Genomic DNA, 12177 nt, shown 5'->3' with positions numbered 1-12177 from the left:
AAGCAGGGCACCTATATCCCTTGGACCAGCTCCCCCCCCCCATCAACTCTCGGCAAGGATGAGCATCAGGGCGGTGCTGAATCAGGACACCTGAGAAGTGCAGCAAATTCTGGGTAAGTCTGACCAAAGGCTTTATCTGAACTCTGCTGGGCCTTTGGCTGAGAGTGGGCACAGTGCATCCCACTGATACTTCTGATTCTTAGCTTTTCTAGATGCTTGGAAAAAGGCAGGTCCTACACGGAGTATGCAAGACGGGCGGGCTTGCTGGTGATTGCTCAGACTTAAGGGTTCCTGAAGCAGGTATCATGCTGGTGTGCCGAGAAGACCTGATTCTCCCCGCATCTTGTCCACCATCTCCTCCCTAAGAGGTTCCTTCTGGCCTCTGACTTCTCTGTTGTCACAGTTCATTCTATCAAGAGACTTGCACTGGAGAGGAACAGAGAAGACATGTAGGCCACATGCCTGCCATGTTTGTGTGTGTGTGTGTGTGTACGTACATACTCTCAACTTTGTGTCTCATTTAGCCTGCACAGTGTTCCTGGTGTGATTGCTCATGCTTTACAGAGTAAAGTTTTTAAACCAAGAAAAAACTTATCTAAGCTGTGTTGGCATGGGCTTCTGTTGCTGTGAAGAGACACCATGAACACAGCAACTCTTATAAAGGAAAACATTTCAGTGGGGCTGGCTCACAGTTTAGAGAGTTAATCCATGGTCATCGTGGCATGAAGCATGGTAGCATGCAGACAGACATGGTGCTAGAGAAGGAGTCAAGAGTTCCTCATCTTGATTGGCAGGCAGCAGGAAGAGCAAGTGGCGCTTGGCCTGACTTGAGCTTCTGAAACCTCAAAGCCCACCTCCAGTGACACACAGATCACATATACTCTAACAAGGCCATACCTCCTACTAATACCACTCTCTAGGAGCCTCTAGGGGTCATTTTCATTCAAACCACTGCATAGACTCACCTATCCAAAGAGGGGCAGAGGTTGGAGTCATAACTGGTTAGTGTTGGCTGTCAAGTTGAAACGCTCTATGATTTATGTACGTAGTCACAAAACTATTGAAAGTTTAAACTTCAGGCCCTTCGATCACTCACCTGTCCTTCCAGAACTGTAATTTCATACTTACTGTATAGTCCTTTCCTTAAAGAGGCTTCCTGTCCACAAATGTATAAGATCTGCGGGGGGGGGGGGGGGGGTTGCCACTCATCTGAGTTTACCTATGCCTTGAGGATTTCCAGGAATGGAAGACTTTTAATACTAAAATCAGGAAAGTATCAGGTAGTGGGGAAGGGGGTACTTGAGAAGACTTGATGTGGCCCTGTCCTCAAAACACACAAATGTAGCAGCTCTCCCTAGTGGCTCTGATTATGTCCCATAATCCTGTTCTTACAGTGTAGAGAGTCTGCATGCTGCCTGGAGGCTGGTTTGGTGCCTCGGGGAGGGAAATCATTTGTGTGGATCTCAGAGATTGATTGTTACATATACAGCTTCACATATACCACTTCACCTGACCCCCCAAATGCCCATAACACCTACAGGGTGTCTTATAAGCCCCAAGACTCCTTGCATGCCCTTCTGCCCATCACCTGTAGGGTGACTCATGAGCTCCTAACCTCCTTATATGCCCTTCCAAATTGGGCCATCTTTAATTCGGGTTCTCACAGCTCTTCTTCCGATGCATTTACAGCAGCTGGCCCAGCTGTTGATAACCAATACTTAGAATGTCAGCTCCCAACCTGGCATGCATGTGTGTTTCAGGTCACCCCGTCAACACGTCAACACAAGCCCCTACCTTTACCTTCATCTGATCTACTAAAGCAATGGTTCTCAAGCTTCCTAATGCTGGAGCTCTTTAATATGGTTCTTCATGCTGTGGTGATCACCCCGCACACATAACATTATTTTCATTTCCACTTCATAACTGTAATTTTGCTACTGCTGGGAATCATAATATAAATATTTGGGGGGATAGACGTTTGCCAAAGGGGTCACACCCCACAGGTTGTAGTAGAGTGTGCTAAGACACAGTCTCTTTTCCTCATACATGTTCACACAGCTATCTCTAATCATTTGTATATACACACACACAATCTGCATGTGAATTGCCTCATCTACATGTGATCTTATCTATGTAATATACATGCTCACCGTGAACACACCAAAGGGAGATGGGCCAGGTTCCCTAGTCTCCCTCTAGTGCTGAGGAGGCAGCAGGCGCTCACTATGCTGCCAAGGCTTCTGGTGACCACTGTCATGCAGAGAATCTGGAAGATGTGACGGTAATTTACAGTGTTTTACAAATGAGGTACTCGGGCTCTGAGAAGCCACCTGACCTCATCTAATATCACATAAATGTTTGTGTGACAGAGCCATTGCTTGATCCCCAAATCCGTCTCAGACATTCATGCTCTATCAACTGCACCAAGCATCCCAGCTCTTCAGGGACCATGGACTCTTTTAGTTGCCATGAAAATCATACACTTTCTCTAATAACCCTACTCTATCCTCTAAGCATGCCTAGATTCTTCAAGAAGCTAAGAAAGGCATCAATATGTGACTTGTAGACTTATTGTAGCATGAATAATAAAAACCCGGATATTGGGATTCAAACTGAAGATCAGAAAAGCAAAGCAACCAACCACTAGAAAGTTCTTACCTCTACGAAATCTTCAGATTGAAACGAGAGCAAGTTTCTGTCTTGTTCCTCCTTATATATTTTTTTCTAGTGTTGGTATTAAAGGTGTGCACCACCACCGCCCGGCCTCTATGGCTAACTAGTGTGGCTGCTGGGATTAAATGTGTGTAACACCACTGCCTGGTGGTATAGATGACTAGTGAGGTTAGCTTTGTACTCTGATCTTTGAGCAAGATTTATTTGTTAGATCATAAGCAAAACATCACTATATCTTATTATTTTACAATCATGTCTATGTGTTTGGTTTCCTGTCTGCTCTTTGTGAACAAAACTCTTCACTACTTGGAATATTTAAAAGTCCATGGTGCTGATGCTGGAAGCCAGTGGAAGAGGAAGGAGATGCTTGGTCTGTGAGAATCAGTATCCACCTTCTGGGTTGATGGTCTTTGTTGAGGTTCAACAGTGAGCAAATTCCATGTAGAAACTATAGTAGACTCAGGATTTCTTTTATTCCCTAGGCAAAGGATATACATGAGGCAGAGGTGGGGGTGTGTTGGGGAGGAGCAGGTACCTGATCGTAGTTCCTTTTTGATTCTTATGACCTTGGCTGCTCTGGGGCTGGTGTCCCTAGAAGGCGGACCTCCATAGTAGCCTTTGTCAGGAAGAAGCTTTGAACTGTGGGACTGTAGTCCCTACTGCCCCCCTCCTCACAAAACTGCTCATTTCTCAAACGACCAACTGAGTCCTTTTGTAACTTACTCATGCTAACTGTCTTGTCCCCCACCCCTCAGGGATACTGAGGCTTCTATTGTGTGTTTTCCTCCTTGTGCCCATTGTGAGAATGGGATGGGCTTGTCCTTGAACTCTTATCTTTCTTTCTCCTAGTAGAGCCAAGTAGACAGTAGACGTGGGTTTCATTGTTTCTTTCAAGGGAGAACGGAGGGGATATAAGGATGAGAAACAGAAGCTAACAGCCCTCCCATTGCCAAGAAGGTAGGGATTTCAGTCATGAGGAGCTCCTGAGAAGGTGTGAAAGCACCGTGAATGGACTCTTATACTTGTCACCTCCTGTTCTTCCTCTCAGATGTCAGAGGGCCTTGCTCTTTGATTCATGGGACCCAGTGCGGCATCTGTTCTCCCTAGGAATGGGTAAGTGGAGCGGGGTGGGAGGGAGGGAGGAAGGGGACAGCTATGAAAGGGAGGTGGAAAGCTGGCCCATGATAAGACACAGGCTCTGATTAGCCTGGGCCTGACTGTCCCCAGAGAAGCTCTGCCTATCAGACTCACACCTGATGGGCCTAGTGTTTTCACCCAGGCCTGGCAGGAATACAGGAAAGGGGGTTTGTCACCTTACTGGGAGAATCCGCTTAGAAGGAGCTTTACTGAGACAAGCCTCTTAGACCTGAGCCACCTGTCTCCTTTGAGCTCTTTGCTCACTGTGGAGATAAACACTGCTCCAGGATGGGGCATTTGCTGGGCCTTTCTAAGCCTAGCACTTTGCAGGGACTCTACCCCTGGTGGCTTGCTCCTCTCATGTCTATTTTACAGAAAATTGGACTGTCAAGCCTACAGAGAAACCTGGCCAAAGACTGGGCTCTGTGTTTGAACTACTGTCTCTTTCTTACTGTAAGACTGGTCTGTGATGGAGTAGCCACCAAGCTATTTCAGACACTTTTCTCTTAGCACAATGTTGTAGTTCAGGCCACATTACTTTCCCAGACAAGGATGCTCCACGCATAGTGTTTATGCCAATTTATTATTTATTATTTTTGGTACTCTCCTGATGACAAACATCAGGAAGTTACAGGAGTTGGTTCGAAGACCATTGGTTAAAGGTTAGAAATTTGGGACTCGCTGTGGGTGCCTGAGACGCTGTAGTCCTGGCTGATCACATAGAGGTTCTTGGTATTCTGTACTCTGGCCACCTTTGAAATCTCTAGAGTTGTAGCTCCCACAGGAGGAATCTTTGACTTTCACTTTGGAGGAGCCATGAAGATACATGGGCTGAGCCTAGATCATGGTGACTCTGAAGGTTGGTGGTACCATTGGAACCAGAACTTAGAGAATTCTGGAATGTTCCTGGGTCTCTGAAGTGAAGTCTTCCAGTGTTACAGTTCACTGGTGCCATGAAAATTGGCAGGGGACAAATCAAAGCTTCTGGTGTCTCCACAGCTGGGCGTGAAGGTCATCTGGGTGCAGCTAGGCTTCAGGTGCTCTATACCTGTGGGAGAGCACCGGGTACCACCCAGGACTTGGATGGTGGCTTACTTTTGCATAGTCTGCAGATCCTGGTGTAGTTTCCTGGTGATGAGAGACAGCCGACAAGAAGAAGGGGCACGGGAAGGCAAAGTGAAGTGGATAGAATAGGGTGAAGAGAAGAAGACATAGTTAAGGCACATTCTTACACAAAAGAGTTGAAAGAAATCAAATAAGTGGATCTTACTGCCCTCTCTGGAACCTACAGGGCCCTTTCTGGCATTAATTAAAATAACATTGAACTAAAGTTACTTGAGTGAGAACTAAAAGGGCTATGAAGTAATGGCAGTGAGATTATTTTTCTTTTGTGTTTCAGGTTTATTCCTATCTGCATTGTAGTATGGAGGTTAATGGCATGGAAGCTGAGGCTGAACTGCTTGGATTCAAAGCCTGAAACATTAACTAGCCTTCAGCTGACTAGACATTCCACAAGTTTCCTGAAACTTCTTTGCTGTTTGGCCCCTCATTCATAAAAATAAGAACCCTTAACAGTAGCGAATTTTCAGGAGTCTTGCAAGAATCAGAAGTGTTAGTGGATGTAAATATTAGTGAAATCAAACTTTAAGTACCCTATTCATCCTCAACCTCATGCAATAAGCACAAATAAGACCCCAGGAGGCTATCACAAATATGCAAATGAGCAAATAAATAAACAAATGAATATGATTTCATCACAGAAAGACACACCTATCTGACATGCAAACTCACTGAAAACTGTACTTACTGTTTTGGTTTTCCACGGTGAGGACAACTTCTTGCGAAGCCAAGGCTAATGAATAGAATTACAAGGATCAGGAAATTGTTTCCTCTAATTGGACCTCTTGGCAGTAGTATTGCCTATTCTAGCCACCGCCTCCTACCTAGGGTTTATTGTTCTGGGTTTATATATTGTATGTCCACCCTTGTATTGCTATTCTAAGATCCTCAAGTGGTCCCTCTTCCCCAGTGGATAACCAGTTAAATTCCCTTTTAAAGACAGAGACAGCTGCATGGCAGGCAGGGGTAGTATGTGTGTGTGTGTGTGTGTGTGTGTGTGTGTTTGTGTGTGTGTGTGTATGAGGTCTTTAGAATCCTACCCCGAGTCTGCTCCTGTGGGTTAACTCATTTTGTTGAGCTTTGAAACAGGGAGTGTGGCACAAATCCTCAGGACCCGGTCCATATGGCCTCCCAGAAGCTGCCTCTGGTGACCTTGTGACATGTAGAAGGCAGGTGTCCTAACAAAGGCTCCTAGATCCTAAATTTGATCTGGTGGGGTCTGAGAAGCTAAGCATCTGACTCTGGCCATTGTCTGAGCCCCTCAGCAGCCCACTGTATCAGTGGTGTACTGATGTGCTATTCGAAAGTGCTGCCTGGACAGTGTTCTATGTAGGCCACTCTACAGTTTGCAAAACTGCTTTAGGAAAACTCTGTCCCATCTCCTAGTAAGCTGGTAAATGCAGTCACATCCGCCAGACTGCCATTCATTTATCCTGCTAACTTTCAAAGCTGTTTGTGTTACTTCCACCCAGAATGCAAGCCTTGCACATCAGGGCTCAGGGCAAAGCAGAGCTCCGGTTTTAGGATGAGCAGCAGCCATTCTGAGTGCCTCTATTGTCTCAGCTGATGCAAATTTCCTTTCTCATAGAAGGTGGGAAGTGCTCTCAAGTCTACGAACCAGGCGGAGGAGACTAATCGACAGCAACACGGAACACCCTGAAATCCCGCTGTTGATTGCCCAACACCCTGACTCATCTCCTCATTCCTTCTCTCTGGATCTTAGGGTCTGTTCTGGGAGATGCTGGGTGGAAGCAGCAAGCCTGGGCAAACATGTTCTCTGGGTTAGGTATTGGGTAATCAGCAGCAGCGAAGAGTCAGGAGAAAAAAGAGAAGCTGGAGGGAGAAGAGGTACACACACACACACAACACACACACACATGAACATAGATGCGTATACAAATACTACATACACAGCACCTATGTGTCATGCAACTTTAGACACAAATATACACAACACTCATGGGCTCTGGGGTGGGTGCTGCTACCTTGGAATCCTAGCCTCTTCCACTGTGACAGCAAGACAGGCTTACAGGGTGTCATGGGCTTGCCCTGATGCCGTCTGCTCTGTGGATACAACCCTACCAACTTCTCAACAACACCAAGCTGGATCCTGCAGCCAGTGTGGTGTGTGTAGGTTTGTGTGTGTAGTGTGTAATTACGTGGTGTGCATGTGTATGAATGCATGTACTTGCATCTGTGTAGTTGTAGGTATGTGGGTATGTGTAATGCGTGTGACCCCCTTCTTCTCCCCAGTTTCTCTTTTCTCTTCTGCCTCTGTGTCTCTATCTATACAGGGAGGGGCTAGAGGGGATGACAGGTTCCAGCAAGCCACCCTCAGTGGGGAGGTGGCACCTCTCTCCCCTCCATTTGCACCTCATTTCACAAACTCCCATGGGAAGCAGAGCTGCTGGCAACCAGTGCTCACCCTCCACCTTGCCTAGGCGGGTGCCTCACACTTGGTTATTCACAAGGAATGTGTGAGAGAAGTGGTTATTTTTACCCAGCCCTGACTGGGTGTGATGGCAGTGCGGAGGAGGGGCTCTCAGACTCTCACGGGTACGGAGGTTGGAACTATCCCGTCTTCCTTATTCTGTCTCCCTCTTTGTTCACATGAAGTCAGGAAGTCCTTGGAAGACACAGTCCTTGGAAGGCAGGACTCTGAGTCTAGGTCATGGCCTTCAGGAGCTACTGCCTGCAGAAGCCTTGGACTCCCAAGAACTAGCACTTGTGGAGAGCTGAGACACAGGCCCTCCATTAAAGTTAGGCCATGTATGGTCTGAGCTCTGCAGCCTTCCCACAGGCCTCTGCCTGCTCTAAGCTCTAAGACTCTCTGTACAAAAGTCGCAAAGTTCCAGCCATGCTAACTACCCATCCTGGGCCAGCAACTCAAGAGTTTCAGCCTGCTGCTGGCCTAGAGTCACAGTGTTGGGATCTGCGAGCTTAGAGGTCTGGGCCTGGGCCTATCTTCATCACTACCCACTGTTATCTTTTTTGGGTCTGGGAGAGGGCAGCCTGGCTCTTCCAGGCCTCATACCGATCATGGCCATGCTGGTGTCAAACTGAGCCTCAGTGTGCCTGTCTACATCTCTGGGTGCTGTTTTTCTTCTGCCAAACTGGAGTTTTTTGCACCCCATATACTCCACACACTGACTGGAGACGCTCACGCAGGTCTACTGGAGGGCTATGGTTTGCAGATGGTCTGGGCTCCCCCCCCCCCCATTCTGTAGTTTCCCCTGTCTCTGCTCTTTTTGCTTGCCGCTTCCTCTGTACCCTGTTCCTATTTTCCACCATCTGCTTTCAGGTTCCCAATCTTCCTCCCGAGGCCTCTCACCCACCCAGGGATGGGTGCTTCCCCACCTCTCCTCTCTCCTTCTCTTTTTCTTCCAATGGGGATTGAACTCAGGACCCTGGACTTTTTAGGCAAGCATTCCTCCACTGACTGAGCCATATCCCCAGCTCTCGAGCCTTAAATTCATTGTGCAGCTGCTTGCAGGATTCATCATCATCTTTTGTTAGCTTCTCTAAATTCTGGGATTATTTGCTACCATGCCGGGTCCCTGTACCATTCTTAAGAGTTTTTTTTCTGACAGAAAAGTTCTGAACTGACAGAAAGTGTTCAGTTGTAAATGGCCAAGTTGTTGCCTCTTCAGACCACGCTAAACTCTGCATGACCGAGAATGAATGTGATTCCTCTGCACTAGAGTTTGACACAAGGCACTGGCTGGGGTTGATCACAGATCTGGCCTGTCCCGTTACCACCCTAGAAATCTTCCCACTCCCAGCCCACACAGGATGAGGTTACTTACCTTTCCGGTTTGGCTGTTTGGATCTAGGAAAAGGGTAGCAGCAGAGCCTGGATTTTAAGAACTTGGGGGGATGCCTTCTCCCTGAAAAGTAAAAGAAAACAGATCTTCCAATTAGCAGGCCAGGACCACCGTCATTCCGATCTGTACGGGGATGACTTGAGAGGGCTTCCACTCACAAGATCCAGAGTTCAAGAGCATTTGCTAAAAAGCTGGGCAATGGTGGCTCACTCCCTTAGTCCCAGCACTGGGGAGGCAGAGATAGGCAGATCTCTGAGTTCGAGGCCCTGCTGGTCTACAGAGTGAAAATAGTCAGGGCTTCCCAGAGAAACCCTGCGTTGAAAAATAAACTAACAAAGCAAAACAAACAAACAAGGACATTATTAAAAACAAGCAACCACTGTCCAAAACAAACAAACAAAAAACAGGATGAGGTCAGTCAGGGGAGGGAAGAAAGTAGCTGGAGGTTAAGTATGAGAAAAAGGCTCCAATACTCAGCTTTTAGAAGGAAGCAAACAGTAAGGTGATAGGAAGGAGACTCAGGTTTTAAGAGCTCTTACTACTCTTCTAGAGGACCCAAATTTGGTTCCAAAAACTCATTTGAGTGACTTGCAACCACCTGTAACTCCAACAGCAAGGACTCCAGCACCCTCTGCTGGCCTGGAGGGCACCTGCACACGTGTGGCACATCCACACATAGGCAAGTAAATTAAATACATCCTAAAGGCAGAGATAGAGATATTCATCTCTACAGGGACAGAAAGATCATGTATGTTTCCCGCTTCGGAACACACAGCTACATCCCAAACGCATATCCCCCTATAATACATAACCTCATTCCATCTGTCCATGGAGCTTTCCTTGCATAAGGATTTGAGATACTCATTTACTTTGTCCCCAACACAACACAAGTGGCAACAGAGGTCGCCTGACTTCACAGTCAAGACTCAGGTAAGTGAACAGCTCTCTGAGAAGACTTCTGTTTGTGTGGTAAGCACCCAGCTTCATATAGGTGTCAGGTAGTAACGCAAATTCAGCTCCTCTGCGTGTTTTCCTCAAGCAAAGGAACTATTCTCTTATTACTTTCAGAAGGGACAACTGGCTGTGGTGGCCTCTATCGACGTACCAAACACATGCCGGCCTCCAGGCTCTCTCAGTGTGTAACAACTACAGTGGTTCTTCTTGCCCTGCCCCCACCCTAAACGGGCTTCCCTCCCCCAGCTTCTCCATTTCACATAACCCTGCCAATTCAGCCAGACACTCTGTCTCTCCTTTGTCCTCTCTCTTGGCTTCCTTTGTCTTCCTCTCTCCCTCTCCCTTCTCTCCTCTCATGACCAGGTCCATTCTGCTGGCCCTATTCAGTTTGCTACTTCCTCTTTCTACTCTGGACTCTTCTAGATGCCTCTGGCTGCACTTACAATGAAAACTTTCCTCTCCACCATACCTGGGACCAGTTGTGTCCTCAGTTTATATGTGTTGTGTCAAAACTCCTTAATTTATACATCTCATGCCCAAAGCCTTAGTTTACACAGTAGACAGACCCTCAGCATGCTTGCGAGTGTAGGGTTGCAATTAGAAAGCTATAAAGCCTGAAGTCCTCAAGCTACCTGTTGGCCACTGTGGTGGAGAAAATATCTGTGGAGTTCTTTCCAGGGTTCGGGACTGTCTGCTGGGACCTGATCCCCATTAGTTCCTGTTTGGAACCTTCCCAGACCATGGGATCAGTACTCAGGGACTAGAGCCCGGAGGGTAGCCTTACCTTCTGAGGAGTGAATGCAGAAGCAGAGAAGCAGCAGGCAGAGCAGACTGGCAAGGGCGAGAAGTCTCATGGTGAAATAGCTGGAGTCTCACAGCTAGGGAGGGAGCAGCGCCACTGAAGGCCTCCTTTTGGCTGCGGAAGACATTTATAGAGTGACAGAGAGAGGCGTTCCCCCATAGGCAAGGCTTCCCTGCCCTAGAGGTCTCCTAAGTACAGTCAGCCCCTCCCAATAGGACAATAAACCAGCTCTTCAAGAAGCCAGAGAATTAGGTGACTTGTTGCAGGGACTTGTCAATGTGTAGCCCTGAGTGCTGTAGTGATCTCAGTGGTTAGAGAAGGAAAAGCCACTGTCCGGGGTTGAACGTTAACTTTTAGAGTCAGCAATAACTCCATCAAATGAAGATCTTCCTGCTTTCTTGCAAATATGGCTGGGAAAGGGGCCATAAAACCACAGGCAAAGCCTTAGGGAGAGCCAAACAGTCTGGGTTTGAATCCTTTCTCTCCCACTTATCAGCAGTGTTATCTTGAACTTGCTGTCATTAAATGTCGCTGAGTCTGCTGTCCATATGTGGTTGGATACAGAGATGCATGAGAACATGCTCCAGAAGTCATCTGTACCAAGCTGGGCACTTGTGCCATTGTTAGGTTGTGTGGTGGCCACAGCTAGCCCATGGTAGGCAACTGGCAAGGTTCTTAGATAAAAAGAGTGTTACACATTTGCCTGAGCAAAGCATTGGCATGGGGAGAATTTGATTGGAGGAATTAGGAAATGTGTCACAGATACAGGATGCTAGGTCACCCATCCCTTAGACACATGCTCTTTGCTGAGATGTGCTCTCAACCACTGTGCCTGGCCCTGGAGATGGCTGTGCAAAAAGGTGACTGTCACCCTACATTGTATCATGCCAAATGCCCATGAAAGACGTTGCTTAGTCATTTGCGGGAGGAAGGGGAGAAGGTCATGCAGAGATGGAGTAGATAGGGTGGGTTAGAGTAGTGGCTGGTATGGCAGATCAGGTTGTGGTGAACGTCCTCGACCACAGGCATGGTGTCTTTTGGTTGGGTAGACAGATGACTTGACACCTAGGGCTCCTTTTTCTATTAGGAATGGTTGTGTGGTCTCAAAGACACATGCCCAAGCCTAGGGAGTGAATGAAGTGCAGCTTCCCGTAGGGCAGGGCAAGCACCGGGCACCTTCAGCAATATTGTATGGGCACCTCAGCAAGTGCCAGGCCCTGGTCTTAAGGGTAAGAGAAATCAGGAGATCTCCAGGCTATGAGAGATAGTCGGTGGGCAATTCCCATACACTCTGCTGGGTCTTTACCCAACTCTGGACAAACCCTGGAATCTTCTCTCCCAGGCTTTCCCAGCGGCTCTGGTGATGATGGTGGCTGGTGTTGACTGCTAGCTCTCAGACTGAGGTCTGAGAGACAGACAGACGGCCTGAACCCATGGAGCCAAAGGAGAGCAGAGTAGACACTGCAGCTCTGTGGCATCTTTGTGACTTGTGGGCATCTCTGAGCAGCTGAGGGTGGCACAGAGCTCCGCCATGCCTTGGTTGCATTGAGAGTTGAAAGCACCTGAGCACCTGACCGTAGGTCAGGCTTTCATTCCAGCTGTGGTTGGATGATTAAGGCTCTGGCATGAAGAGGTTAAGTACGAGAGGAGAACTAACTACATTGCACA

The 12177-nt window shown here is 47.6% G+C and overlaps 1 protein-coding gene across 1 annotated transcript; it reads right to left on the bottom strand.

Moving 5' to 3' along the window:
- Positions 1-4458: 4458 nt before the first annotated feature.
- On the bottom strand, positions 4459-11834 carry Gpr15lg (G protein-coupled receptor 15 ligand). The gene is made up of 4 exons (XM_050140721.1): positions 10492-11834; positions 8736-8816; positions 5618-5662; positions 4459-4938 (listed from the first exon to the last, which is right to left on the bottom strand). The coding sequence occupies exons 1-4, from the start codon at positions 10559-10561 to the stop codon at positions 4853-4855; spliced, it is 282 nt and encodes a 93-aa protein (XP_049996678.1). The 5' UTR covers positions 10562-11834; the 3' UTR covers positions 4459-4852.
- Positions 11835-12177: the final 343 nt, after the last annotated feature.

This window comes from Alexandromys fortis, unplaced genomic scaffold (genome assembly GCF_014885135.2).
Source record: "Alexandromys fortis isolate MF-2015 unplaced genomic scaffold, M_Fortis_MF-2015_v1.1 scaffold_46, whole genome shotgun sequence".
NCBI lineage: Eukaryota > Metazoa > Chordata > Mammalia > Rodentia > Cricetidae > Alexandromys > Alexandromys fortis.
Note: the sequence above shows the minus strand (reverse complement) of the source record. Positions and strands in the feature narration are given on the sequence as shown.

Coding starts and splice junctions, on each gene's coding strand:
- Gpr15lg (XM_050140721.1), bottom strand. CDS start 10,561: ATGAGACTTCTCGCCCTTGCCAGTCTGCTCTGCCTGCTGCTTCTCTGC. Junction 8,817..10,491: donor CTGCATTCACTCCTCAGAAG/GTAAGGCTACCC, acceptor TTTACTTTTCAG/GGAGAAGGCATCCCCCCAAG. Junction 5,663..8,735: donor CAAACAGCCAAACCGGAAAG/GTAAGTAACCTC, acceptor TCTATTCATTAG/CCTTGGCTTCGCAAGAAGTT.